Consider the following 14,288-nt stretch of genomic DNA (forward strand, 5'->3'; position numbering starts at 1 on the left):
AAGTGCTGAACTTGTTAAGGGACTTTATTGAGGCCTCGCGGCTGTTGTCCTGTTGTTCTGTGAACTGTGCTGTTTGGATGCCCCCTGCTGGGAGCGGTTTCACCTTCAAAGGAATCGGAAAATAAAACCTTTTAAAGAAAATTGAAATGGAAGTTTGAAGGGGAAATTTTTTTTTTTTTACTAGATTTTCATGTAGAGGATATTTCTGCATGAAATGTACTTCTTTCAAACATGGGTTTTCCACCAGTAAAAGCGGTTTACATACTGCCGCGCAGTGTTGCAGGAGTTGTCATTCACCACTAGATGGAGCCCTTTTCCCTCTTTAGGGCTGACGCATGCACAGTAATAAGGCACTCATAGAGCAAACCAGAGAACCTAGAGAAGTGTGTGTGTGTGTGTGTGTATATGTGTATATATGTGTGTGTGCGCGCATGTGTGTGTTTTGCACCCTCTTACCACCCCCGCTGACTGTGTGTGCGTGTGTGTGTCTTGCTAACAGTGGCCTTCCTCTTTAACTGGATCGGATTCTGCCTGTCCTTCTGCTTGACCAACACCATCGCGGGTCGCTACGGCGCCATCTGTGGGTTTGGCCTCTCTCTCATCAAATGGATTCTCATAGTCAGGGTAAGCGCCGCCCGCATCCACACAACCGCATTCACACATCCACCTGAATATAATCACAAACTGACCATTTTGTTTATTAGAATAATAATTATGTGTGACTGATTGTTGTGTGGATGTCCGTTGTTAACAATCCAGCTCTGACTGAATGTTCTCTTCTGCTTCCAGTTCTCTGATTATTTTACTGGATACTTCAATGGGCAGTACTGGCTCTGGTGGATCTTCTTAGTTCTGGGTAGGTGCCATCCGTTCTCTGTCGTGGTCTGGGTCTGATTTGTGTAGCACACACGGAAATGCTGCCATCTGGTGTTGATAGCTCTCCTCACACATGTTACAATTTATTTTCCCATTCACTACGGCCTTCAGGGGAGCCAGTGTAATGAAACGAGCATTTCAATGACCTATTGTTTGTCTGAGTGAGTGTATTTAATTTCAGGGACAGAGAATGCCACATTTGAAGCTGTGGCTTTGCCATCATGTGGCTGAGAACGGTTGAAAACTTTTAGCTTGTGTGTGTGTCCGCGGTCAGGACAAGGTCAGATCTTGTCCTTGTTGTTTAGTCACAGTAGATGTGATGGCTGCTGAAGGAGGTATGAAATTGTCAATGCATTATGGAGGGGTTTTTTTTGTTATGCTCTCGCTACCTCCCCTCGACACAGCTATGAGTAGGCCCTCTGCTAGTCAATATCCTGAGCTCCAGATGCCCCTTTAGGGCCATATTCTGTGATGAAAAGCAGAGAAAGTCAGCGAGTGTCTAAACTTTAACATGTGATCACTCAGTATCCTCCGTTCGGCTTGTAAGGAGAGGTGTTTACAGCATTGTCAGAATGTTGGTTCACTAGTAGTCGACAGCAACAGCAGCAGCAGCAGCAGCAGCAGCAGCAGCCTACTTTTGAACGACACTGCTGCCGTTTTGGGAAAGATGAATATCAAACGTTCCTGCTATAGTGTCTCACTCCAGCAGACATGCCAGCGGTGTCTCCATGCAAATCGAATGCAAAGAGAGGCAGCTTGATGCAAATGAAAGAGGCACAGTATTTAAATGATCTATCTGGACGGGCCGTGTTGAAGTGGAGTGGCCTTGAGGCACACCCACACACACAGGGAACATGAAGATTGACTTGAATCCTCATTTAATCATGTGTTTTTCTGATTTCTCTCTCTCTCTCTCTCTCTCTCTCTCTCTCTCTCTCTCCTTCTCTCCCCCTTCTGTATTTATGTCTGTCTAACTCTTAGGTATGCTGCTGTTCTTCCGGGGATTCGTGAATTACCTGAAAGTTCGCAATATGTCAGAGAACATGGCCGCCTCCCACAGAATGCGCTTCTTCTTCCTCTATTAAAGAGGTACATTCTTCCCCCCCACCCCTCCACCCGCCCACCCATCTGCTCCTCTCCCTCTCTCACACCTCTCACACACTCACACATTTGCACCTAAAGCCCTCTCACTAACACACACCATGTCGCACGTATAAATGTTCTCCTGTGTGCAGACAAATATGCGTGTCAGCATCTTTATTTATTTATTTAAAGAGGAATACCTCTCCGTGTCGTATTCACTCTTCTATTCTGTTCTGTTCAATTTCGTATTTGTGCTGCAGTGTTTTAAAATGCATAGCAAAACCAAAAAACGGTGCAGTGCCATAGAAGCCAGCAGTTGCGGCGCGACAATGAAGTGTCAGCATATACCACAGCAACAGTTACCTTCTGTTGCCGTCAGGCTTTAAGGCTTGAATGGAGACGGGGATGAAGGGGCTTCTTTTTTTTTTGTACAGCGTTAAACCCCATCATGGTCCAGTGTGGTCCACCGCCCCCCCCCCCCCCCAGTTCTGCTGACTTTCAACATCTGCCCCCAGGACTCCTCGCTGCAGTCTCGGCCCTGCTGCTGAGAAAAAAGGCGCAGGAGCTCATTACAGGAGCTAAATTTAGCTTTCTGTGCATCACCGCTACGATCAGTTAATCATATTCCACTCGACCACAACACAGCTCCAGCAGCTCCTAGTCGTCAAGGATGTTTTTTTTTTTTTTTTTTTTTTTTTTAAATAAATGATCGAATTTATGTAAATAACGTTAGATTTTATGTTGCGTTGCATCCCTCGTCGCTTGCGAATTCGAGGATAATCGCAAGGGCAAAGTTTTTGCACCCCGTGCAGGTATTCTGCGAGTGTGCTCGAGCTCTGCAGGTTTGGATTAAGGGGCTTGATTACTTGTAGACTCAGACAGCCTTGAGCCCTTCCAGACTTCACAAGGATGCGCCCACATAATCAGCCCGTCTGTAAGCCCGCCGAAGTCCGGACATCCTGGTTTGGCACATGCTTCTGTGACCTGTAACATGCCCCCCTCTTTTTAACGAAAAAAAAAAAAGATGGAACAACAGACCCGCTCACTGACGGCTCCCCCTGCTGGTAAACGTACCCCACTGCCTCGTTTTCAGTCTTTCAATGGCGTCACATTGTAGCTTCGAAAACTTTTCCCAACAACTTAAAAGTCGACGTGGATTCAAACTCTTTCTTGTAATTCAGCGCACACCTCTCGATGTCATCGGCTGCCAGCGCGGGCTGCTCTTCCTCACACGGCCTTGTGTGTGTGTGTGTGTGTGTGTGTGTGTGTTTGTGTGTGTGAGTGTGTGTGTGTGACTGGGGCACGTTCTTTTGTGCTGGCGGTCAGCGACACTTTTTGACGGCGCCGTCACATCGGCGTATCGATCGCAGCCCCCAGGGTCCCACGGTGCCCCTGCATTAATGGCCAGCGCGGCCGATGACAGCTGCCACTAATGCACCAGGGTGTGTGTCTGCCAGCAACGATCTCTCTCTTTCTCTTTCACTCTCTCTCTCTCTTTCACCGCATTCACGCTTTCCCTTCCTCTCCACTCGTCCTCCTAGCACCACCTCTCCTGCCCTCCCTCTCTCTTTCTGTTTATCCGTTCCCCCGTTTCTCTATTTAACATTCTCCCTTTCACCCATTCAGTCTTTTTTATGTATCAATCACTCTCTTATTCTCCTCTCTCTCTCTTTCTCTCTTCCTCTCCCTCTGTCTTTCTCTCTCTCACTCTCTCTCTCTCTCTCTCTCTCTCTCTCTCTTTCTCTCTCCCAAGGTTGCCACACCAAACATTCCTCCCTAATGTGAAATTCCGTGATGATTTGCAACCCGTCAAATGAACTGGACTGAAGCCCGAAGGGGGGGAGGAAGAAGAAGAAGAGGAGGAGGAGGGGAAGAAGAAAAAGAGAGGAAAAAAAGGAGTGCATAAGTGCTGCCAAAAAAGCCCAGGCTTCCCTCATTAAAAGTCAAAGAAGTGATGCACTCCTTCCCCAAACGAGTACAGATTAACTAAGTTAATATTAGGTTTGTGTAATATCCTTCCTTGCCTTTGTAAGCTCTTATTTAATTACTTGCTATACAGAATGGACTGATACACACACACACACACCAACACACTTAAACACTCGCACACATACGCACAAACACACAAACACACACACATACACTGTCACAGTGCAACACTTTACAATGTGGAGTGATACTTCATAGTAGGGATCTAAAATCAACTGTAGAGAAACAGGTCCTCATTAAGAGTATGCACCCGAGAAGTGCTATGCAAACGGTTCGTGTCTCTTCGAATGCGAAGAAGCAGATCAATGTAGTCGGTTAGTGCCCCCCCCCCCCCCCCCCCCCCCAACCTCGACCCCACTCCTGCTCGTTCCATTTAGAACTCTGTAAGCTTTGTTGCACTGCAGTATTCAAGTAACCTCATGAATAAGAGCGCTCTCTTTCTCTCTCTCTCTTTCTCTCTTGGTTTGATCATTGAAGCTAATGCCAACTAAAGATATGTTTGCACTACATGAGGACCTTACCCTTTCCTTCCTTAAGTTGTGACTGGCTTATACTCTTTGTAGTGTATCAGTAGAGCTTTGTCAAGCAGGTTTGGAATTCTGGAATTTGTATTTATCTTAATGAAATACATGAGATTTTGCCATTTTTGCACCATGGATAAATAATTTAATTTGTTACTTTGGATATTGTTATTGTACTTACATACAGTATATAGATTATTGCAATCAGCTAAAACTGTGATACTTCTTTCCCTGTCTAGGCTACATTTTTAGTGCTTGAAATGCTATGAATTTCATCCATTTGATTCCACCAACAGCCTCTTCAGCAATATCAGATCTTTAATGAAACATGTAAGTGCATGGTTAACTTGGTTGCACTGGTTTGAAAAAAAAAAATAGAGTCTTAAATAGTGCAACACAGTGATTTCAATATACATTTGTAAACCAAACTTTTTGTTTTACTTTTCTGTCAGAATTGAACAGAAATTTTGGAGCATCTCGAGTCTGAGAGATGGTTGTGTGCTATGTGTTAATTCTCTTGTCTTGCGAAATTGCCAATAAAGTTCCGCCGGAACCTTGTGAGCTCTGTTGTCTTGATTACTGTGGTGAACTCTGCAAGCATACATAATAAAAAATTAAGCATGCTGACAAAAGTGGTAAAAAATACAGACCGTATACAGTATAAATACAGTATACAGTAAATACAGTATACAGTTAACCGCATAAAAGCCGCATTGTGTATAAGCCGCAGGACAGTGTTTTATGCAAGTTAAAAGAAACAAAACCATATTAACTGCCCCCCTGTATTAACCTCATAGCTGAAGAAATTTTGCAAAATCAATGTATAAGCCACAGCTAATAGTCGGGAAATTACGGATATGCATAATTATAATATGCATTATATAGGCCATATTTGAATTGTGTGGATTTGTGTATTTGAAAGACTTTTGCACACAATGCTTTGCCGTACAATGCTGACAAGCAGCTCATCAATAATGGTGTTCCCTGAAAATTGAACTCCCATGACTGTGACATTGTTAGTAGTGCTTTGCCTGTTGGGCAATGATACCAGTTCAATTCAGTTCAACCATGTTTATCTGAGCTTGCCAGTGTTGGCAGTCTCATACAGCTGACCATTTTACAGAGACTGAAAGTACACATCTCTGTTTGAGGAAGAGAATGCTTTTCAGAAAGGACAAATCTTCAGAAAGTAAAATGTTCTTTTCTGGCAGCATCTCAATGTTTGGTCTGTTATACCAGCCTCAGACCGGTACCGTGCTTGGATTTTGTAATAGATAGATGGAAACTTTCAATGTTTTTACTGAGTGTATCTATCATTTCATTTTCACTGACCATGTTTCTGTGTGTGTGTGTGTGTGTGTGTGTGTGTGTTTGTCGTTTTTTGAACCAGTTCTATTCAATGCCGAGCGTGTGTGTGCCTCCTCTTTCCTGAAGAGTTGGTGGCGGCGGCGGCGTCCGATACGAGGCTAAGCCCTGCCACTGCTGTGAGCTGCCCGTCTTCATTTCCTCTCTGTCCTCAAGCCCCCTCCTCCCTCCACTTCATCAACTTTTAATGAGTGACCCATTTACATAACACTCTTCCGGTTGGCACATGTTCCCTCGCTCCCTCTCTCTTTTTTCTCTCTCTCTCCCTCCCTTCCCTCCCTCCCTCCTTCCCTCACTCTCTGTCTTTCTGTCTGGATGGACAGCTCATTCCTCACAACCTCAATCCCCACCTCTCCAGCCCCTTTCCCATGCCTTCTCTCTCTCTCTCTCTCTCTCTCTCTCTCTCCCTCACCCCTTGCTCCCACCCTCCTCACCCTAAACTAGACCTAGCTGGAATGACACAAAGTAAACTCTGTGACACGCACCCAGTGAGCGGGTGGGAGGGAGGGAGCGAGGAAGAGGTGCTGACAATCGCTGTCGGCAGCGTTTCTGTGGCCCCTGTGTGTGTGTGCGTGTGTGTGTGTGTGTGTGTGTGTGACTGCAACCAAGCAGGCCTCCTCTCCTCTCCTCTCCTCTCCTTTCCTCCTCTCCGCTCCTCGACTCCCCTCTCCTCTCGTGCTTTCCAGCCAGTTGGGTAAATACTGGCTCCCTCTCCTCCTCCTCATCCTCCTCCTCCTCCTCCTCGTCCTCTCTGGGCTCCCGTGTTCTTGACAGGCGGCTCGTCACTCAGGCCGTCAGCTGGAGCTGGAGGTGCCGCAGGTAGCGCCAGGAATGTAGAGGGGGGCTGAGTTCCAACCTGCTCTCGCCGACACTGCTCTTGACTCTTTTTTCTTCTCCCCTTTCCCTCTCTCTCTCTCTCTCTCTCTCTCTCTCTCTCTCTCTCTCTCTCTCTCTCTCTCTCTCTCTCTATCTTCCTCTCTCTCTTTCTCCTCTCTCCTCCCCTTTTCTTTGCAACTCTCAATTTTCACCCTCAAGGGCTTGGTGATGACACCAAAGGTGTTTACCCGTCGTGGGGGACTTGGGCAAAGCTGTGTGTGTGTGTGTGTGTGTGGTGGGTGGAGGGGGGTGCTTTGGTGCCCGAGAGGTTGGTATGGCAGCATGCCACACAGTCAGCTAGTCCACTTAGCATAACTGACAGTGGGAACATACTCCCCCCTCCCAAAACACACACACACACACACACACACACACACACACATATACGGCATCGTACATACACACACTCACCATGAGGAAGGAGACCTCTGAGGCTTTCTAAATCTGGCTGTCAGCCCTGTCCGAGACTTTAAGGCTCTTAGGAGGAGGCCTGACTTCCAAAAGCCTCCAGCGGCTGAGGCATGCGTTAAGGGCCCCGATTTCAACGCTTTTTTAAAGGGGTTCTTTTGCCAGTTAAACTATGACACGCAGAGGAAGTGTTAATTTGAGACTTGTCGAAATGGGTCGTCACGCCGAGCTGTCAGTGCGTCGATATTAGAAAACACTTCCAGAAACATGTCTCAAATCCGGAGATGCCTGCGAGGCGAACGGTTTTGCGGTCTCAATCCCAAAGTGGCGTACATTGAACTTGCGGAGGAAATGCAGGGAATTGACAGCGGCGGCGGTGACGGTGAGAGGTTTGACATTCAAAAAGGAACGCTGACGTTGACACCACGGTGCCCTCGCCGGCTGTGAAAGGGCCTCGCTGACCGCAGGGCGCCCAGTTGGTTTGGGTAGCCAAGAGGAGGAAGGGGGCTTGTGTGTGCCACGAAGGTTTGGCGTCCTCTTGTTTGTTTGGCAGGGGGAGACTGGAGCCTTTTTTTTTATACGCTGTTCGAATGAAACCGCAAACACCAGAATTGGAGGGCCCAATAGAGGTAGCGGTTTTCAGTTTTTTTCTTTCTCTCTCTCTCTCGTTTTCTGCACCACCAGAGAGAAATGGGAGGAACAGGAGTGAAGTCCAAGCCTGTGTTGTTAGGGCCCTTCACTCACACAGATGAAGAGAGAGAGAGAGAGAGAGAGAGAGGAAAAAAGTTAAAAGCGAAAGAAATTGTCCCTCATTCTTAACAACTCACACTTTTATACACGTGCATCTTTTTTTTATTTTTTTAAATCTTCCCATTTGAAATGAGTTACACATATAAGTGTGGCAATTGAGATCATTCATCATTCACCTGTACACTCATTGTGGGTGTGTGTGTATGTGTGTGCCTGTATGATGAGATGACCTTTGTGACTGTTGGGCCGTGCGCCCTAATGTTTACAGTGCGCTCCATTTGACAGATGTCACAAAGCATGCAATGCAAGCCGGCCATATGCCGGGCCGCCCCCAGCTCCAGCGCTATGCAGTTGTGTTTGACGTGGCTCCGGCTTTATCGCTTTATGACCCAGTCCCAACAGACCACACCTTGAGTCAGGGTCAGGCCGGCGCTTTCCAAAGCCCTGCTGCTGCTGCTGGTTTCATCATCATCTGTGTGGCTGTTTTGCCGGAGACGTGGCACATAGCAACACCCTTCCTCACAGGACTCGGCCAACGTAAAAAAAGATGTATTTGGATAATAACGTAGCATATTTGGCTTGTTTGTTTCGTCTTGTGCGAAAGTCCCACAGAAATTCGTTGAAGCATGACTGTGTTTAACAGATAATATCCAAACATAATAATAATAATAATAATAATAATAATATCCACAAACAACATCGAAGACCATATTTGCATGATATGTCACCACTACATACTGTGCTACACAAGCCAAATCACGTATCACTAGGTATGAGGTAAATGTCACTGAAGTATGTTTCTAGCAAAAAAAAAACTTTTTTTCTTTAAAAAAAAAAAAAAAATCTGTTTTGAACGTGGATGTGGTTCAGTTTACAGTGTCCTATTCATTTGTCATTTCAGTGATGTGGATGATCAGAGGCTGTGAGTCAGAGTCTCATTAGGTATGTAGTGATGCAGTATGGTTCTTTTTAAATAGCCAAACCGGCATAGATCTTCAATACAATTGCGTATTTTTGTGTGTCATCTGAAATCACCTTGAACAATTAGGTATGTAGTGATGCAGTATGGTTCTTTTTAAATAGCCAAATAGCCAAACCGGCATAGATCTTCAATACAATTGCGTATTTTTGTGTGTCATCTGAAATCACCTTTAACAATTAGGTATGTAGTGATGCAGTATGGTTCTTTTTTAAATAGCCAAATAGCCAAACCGGCCATAGATCTTCAATACAATCGCGTGTTTGTGTGTCATCTGAAATCACCTTGAACAACTTCTTCTAAGACCAGCACATAATACCTGTCCCTGCCGAGGCCTCCTCTATATCTCCAGCAGCCAACCACTCACAAATCAGGCCCAGAGTGCCACTTCCATGGTTACCAGAGTTGAAAGGTTTCTCGGATCCTTTACACAATTCACAGCTGCGCTCAAGAATGCTTTTGCACGTCCATCAGAGGACACACACTGGCTTTGAACACTCTGGGTTGTCCTCCCCAAGGACCACTCCAGGTCAGTTTCACATATGACTCAGGCTTCTAAAAGCCGTGACCTCTTTGACATACATCTTGGCGTCCAGAGACTTCTTTCGCAAAATACGGGAACACCGGCATCGTCCTTAAACCTAAAGAGATGTACTGTTTTGTTGTTCTTTTTAGTCGTTCTCTTCTCGGAAACGACTGTTTAACACCGGCGTGTGCTTTCTCCCACCGCGCTGGTGAATGTCACTCCGGTGTACATAAGTGTGGAAGAAAAACATGTCATGCCAAAAGCGGAGCGTTGGGAGAGAAAGGCAAGGCGTTTTGGAGAGGAGCGTCTAGACGACGTGTCTTTAGAGGAGACGTACTCTGTAGACCTGAGGGTAAAAGGAGTTGAGTGCTTTCCTCCTCCCCCCCCGAGGACCTGAGAAGGCCCCCCCATAGGTGTCAACTTGATTTGCTCTTCCTCACTCTCTCCTTTTCATTCTTTTTTTCCCAACTGCCTCTTTCTCTCTCTCTCTTTCTCTCTGTCCCTCTCTCTCTCTCTCTCTCTCTCTCTCTCTCTGCCCCAGGGTTATATCACTGCCATTTTCATATGCTCCCTATCTTGTGTGCTCTCTCTCTCTCTCCTTTTTCTTGTTCACTCTCTCTCTCTCTCTCTCTAACGCGCCGTGCTCTCCCTCGTTCTTTTCTAGTCTTTCGCTTCGGTCGCAACTCTGAGTCACTCATTCAGACGGCTCTCGCTCACTGGCTTTAAATCTCTCCCACTCCCGTTCTCTTCCTGGGCTGCCCTCGCTTGACAAGGTTAATCTGTCCTGATGATGAGCAGTTGTGCTCGGCTCCACTTTTTCTTTTTTTTTTTTTCCCTCCATAGATTCCTTCCGATAACCGTAACATGAACCCCGCATGTGCGATAGGAGTCGGAGGGTTGGGGGGAGTTGGTCGAAAAACAGAGCCTAGTGTTTTACGTTTAGTCGTGCCCCCTTAGCACACACACACACACACACACACACACACCACAAACTTTTTCAGGCATTCCCATAGGAAAGACTCCTGTTTGACGACTGTAACTACGAGCACACTTTACCCTCAAGTTTTCAGGGAATGTGTCTGGAAGTGTGTGTGTATGTGTGTCTGTGTGTGTGTGCGCGCATGTGTGTGTGTGTGTGTGGATGTGTGCATGTATGTGAATGTGTGTGTGTGCGTGCGTGCGCGCGCGCACTTGCAAATGTGGTGAAAGCAGAATCCGAACAAAAGATGAATGTGTGCTTCCAATGACTAACTCCACTAAAAGCAACAAGCCTTTTGCATAGATTTTCTCTCTCTCTCTTTCCTTTATGTTCACGAAATACAGTTGGTGTTTATAAAAAGGCCCTTGAATACTGTATTTTTATTTTTTTTTTAAATTGAAGGTGGTGACTGTATTGAATGCCTGGCTGGCACCAATGGAAAGTGAATGGAATCAATGCCTGCTGGGCAGAGGTGGAACACTAAGGAGTTGAACAAAGAGGAAGAGGCACGTCTGACTCTAAGCCAGGGGGTGGTTATGGTGGTGGTGCTGGTGGTGGTGGTGGAGCTGGTGGTGGGGGCGGCGAGAGAGAGTTAGGCGCGAGCATGCTGGCTGGCTTGATGCCAGCAGGAACAGGTTCTAGGTGAAGTGAATCAGGCCAGCTGTTGCCAGGGCTGTTGCCATGGCAATCACCTCACAATATTTGTATTAGGATGTGTGGGTGAGACATCTGATACAGACAGTTCTTGCAGGCTTCCTCGCGCTCGCTCACTCGCTCGCTCGCTCAAAGGCCTCCCACATACACACACACACACACACACACACACACACACACACACACACACACACACACACACACACACACACACATACACACACACTTGCTTACGCACAGCTGCTCTCTAAGAAAGGCTTTTTTCTTTTTTTCTTTTCTCATTTCTTTTTGCGCGTAGTTTGTGTGAATGAGTACACCTCCGGAACGGGCACCTGGGCCGGCTCTTGGTTGAACTGGGTCACTGCGGGGACAGGATGCCCATGCAAACCGCCGGGCCTGTTTGCTCTCCTGATGTCAGACTGGACCAGCGCCTCTAGTCCACCTCATTCGACGGTGTTGTTCATGTAGTCCGGACATCAGTGTACTGTAGCATTGTGATGTTGAGGGTGTCTACAGAGGAGCTGAGATATCGGCATTAACATCTGTAAATATTTATTTTTTGATAGAGATTGGTGCACCTGGCTAAAAGCTGGATAGAGTGCCACACCTACTGCGTGTTTCTTTAGACTGCTGGGAACAGGGGTGTAGTGGCCAAAAAGCGGGTAAACTCTAAATTCTGTGATTAAGCGGACCTGGCCACAACATGGTCACTGGTAAGATGGACCACGGCATACCAGTGTAAATGTATTAGAGCCTGACCAATAAATCGGTGTGCCGATATTAGCTATTTGCCGGTCTATCGGTATCAGTGTTCATAATGGCCGATAATTACTTTTCTTATAAGTAAAGGACAGCCAAACAGTGATCCTTCATCTAAATTTCCAGTATTGTCTTTCCAGCTTAACGTTACATCCAGCTAAAATAGTGTTGGTTGAGTGAGGGAGGCTAACTTGTTTGTTGGTGTAGTTGTGAAACATAAATGCGGTTATACTGAATAGCTTAACAACAGCACAATAATTTTCTCTTTCGACTGTCATTCCGTACATTTTCTGAGATAGCCACAACGATCTGAGTTAGCTCAGGATTTCTAGGTAGGTCCAATATACAGCGCAATCATGTCCTCCTTTCTGGGCCTCCTTTTTATGTGTGACTGTCTTGAAATAGGGTGACCACCAACCACACGCCGATATAGAGGGCTAGTTGAGAAATAGGGTGTCAATTTATTGGATGAGCCTGTGAGGAGAAATTGGGGGATGTCCTCATTTTGGTCAATTTCTTCTCATTTTTGTCCTCTCAACTAGCCCTCCATATCGGCATCTGGTTGGTGGTCACCCTATTTCTATTTCAATTTATTTCCGAAAATAACCACTTGCGGCAAGTGGAAAAAAATAGGTGTGTGACAGTGTGGCTTCTCTGACCTGTTAACTTAGGGACAGAATGAACTGAAATGATCAGGTTCAACTATATGAAGCTAACAATATGAAACATAGGCAATTGTAAAACATGAGCTGGGTCCCAGCACCCACGGGGACCCAGGTTCAAGTCCGACCTGCGGCCATGTCCCGGTTCCACCCCATCTCTCTCTCTCCCACTCACTTCCTGTCTGTCTTCACTGTCCTGTCCAAATACAGGCAAAAAATGCCCAATATTAAAACAAATAAAATAAAATAAAAAGAACAAAAGTCTGTTTAGAGGTGCATAAGCATAATTTACAGGTGCATAAGTGCAATTGAGAAGTGCATAAATGTTACTTCTGAAATTCAGGAGGTGCATAAATGGCGTTTACGTGCGTTTAGTCTCCACTACAGCCCTGGCTGGGAAGGGTGGAAGACAGAATCATGATTGTGTAGCAGTCTTAACTTTGGAGAGCAGATGTTGTTCCTGTTAGCATCTATACATCTCAAATAGATGTTTGTGACAATTATTGAATTGAGCATATGGGCCATTGTTTTTACGAGAAGAGGGTGAAAAAATGCAGTTCCATCTAGTAAAATGCAAACCATAAATTTAAGTATTTTCCTTATATCATTTGTGCTCTTATGAGAAATGACCCTATTATCCACAGTAACTTGTGTTCCAGAGTGATATTATTTGACTTACGTTCAAAGTTCACATGGGAAGCTCGGATGTACGTTTTTTTTTTCAGACAGTGGAGGAATTCTCTATTTATAGACTGCCATATTTCACAGGCACATTTTAGAAGAAGAAGAAAAAAAAACGTTTTAGTGTTGTGTTGACTCACACCTGAGTACGAGCCTGCTGCAATAGAGTGGACGAGAGATGGTGAGAGACTACAAACACACACACACACACACACACACACACACACACACACAGATGATATTTATAGACACATATTTCTAAAAGTAACATCTTTCTACTCCACACATCTCTGAAAAGTACCTGAATGGATACCGGAAGTGCCTACAATCTGTTCCTTGTTGCTCGATTATAGTCACAGGTCCTGTTTAGTCTTTCAGAGGCCAAAACCAATGTTTTAAAGGTAAGCCAACCTGAGGTAAACCGAGTTTGTAGAACTGATGCCCAAGAAGTGGTTAACTGGCAGGCTATCACAATATATTATATGTATATGTATGTATAGTATTATATGTATATGTATAAAAATCAGGACATACTGTATGATGGATTATGGAGATATAAGGACAAATGAGGAAGTATGATGAATGTAGGAGGAAGTACATTACATTACATTTCATTTAGCTGACGCTTTTTAACCAAAGTGACTTACAACATGAAAAACAGGTTTTTAAGAGCATTTGTAACAACATAAAAAGCCACAATAAGTGCATTAATGGGTGTATTAAGTGCATAAATGAGTGTAATAAGTGCATGAATGAGTGTGATTAGTAGGCCTATGCACTGAATATGTGGGACTCACGTCTGATGCATCTCTTCCATCATAGCACCACCATGAGTGACAGAGCACACTAGTGGAACTACACCACGGACCTTTGCAGCGCATTCCCACGTGGCGGCACAAACACAAGGAGGCCGACGCTGGACAGCCACCCTGCCTGTCCATAGAATTGGGGGGTCGGAGGCCGGCTCTCAATCACACCCTTTCATAGCTGACCACATGGTAGAGGTCCAGCAGAGGTCTCTGCTTTTTTTTTTTTTTTTTTTTTTTTTTAACCCTTTCATGTCGGGAGGGACTCTCCAACGAGCCTCGTCAGGGACCCTTCGCCTCCCCCTCGCGTGTGTGCGCTTGTTTTCAGAGCAAACAGCCGGAACCTGTCCGAACACTGCCCGCCTTTCACAGGC

At 45.6% G+C, this 14,288-nt stretch overlaps 1 protein-coding gene across 1 annotated transcript in view; it reads left to right on the plus strand.

The window, feature by feature from the left end:
- Positions 1-5,027, plus strand: part of ndfip2 (Nedd4 family interacting protein 2) — an 18,939-nt gene extending 13,912 nt beyond the window's left edge. The window contains exons 5-8 of the mRNA XM_062527462.1: positions 500-624; positions 790-856; positions 1,858-1,965; positions 3,713-5,027. Of these exons, the coding sequence (XP_062383446.1) occupies positions 500-624; positions 790-856; positions 1,858-1,961 (296 nt within the window). The 3' untranslated portion in view covers positions 1,962-1,965; positions 3,713-5,027. The remainder of the gene's footprint in view (positions 1-499; positions 625-789; positions 857-1,857; positions 1,966-3,712) is intronic.
- Positions 5,028-14,288: the final 9,261 nt, after the last annotated feature.

This window comes from Sardina pilchardus, chromosome 23 (genome assembly GCF_963854185.1).
Source record: "Sardina pilchardus chromosome 23, fSarPil1.1, whole genome shotgun sequence".
NCBI lineage: Eukaryota > Metazoa > Chordata > Actinopteri > Clupeiformes > Clupeidae > Sardina > Sardina pilchardus.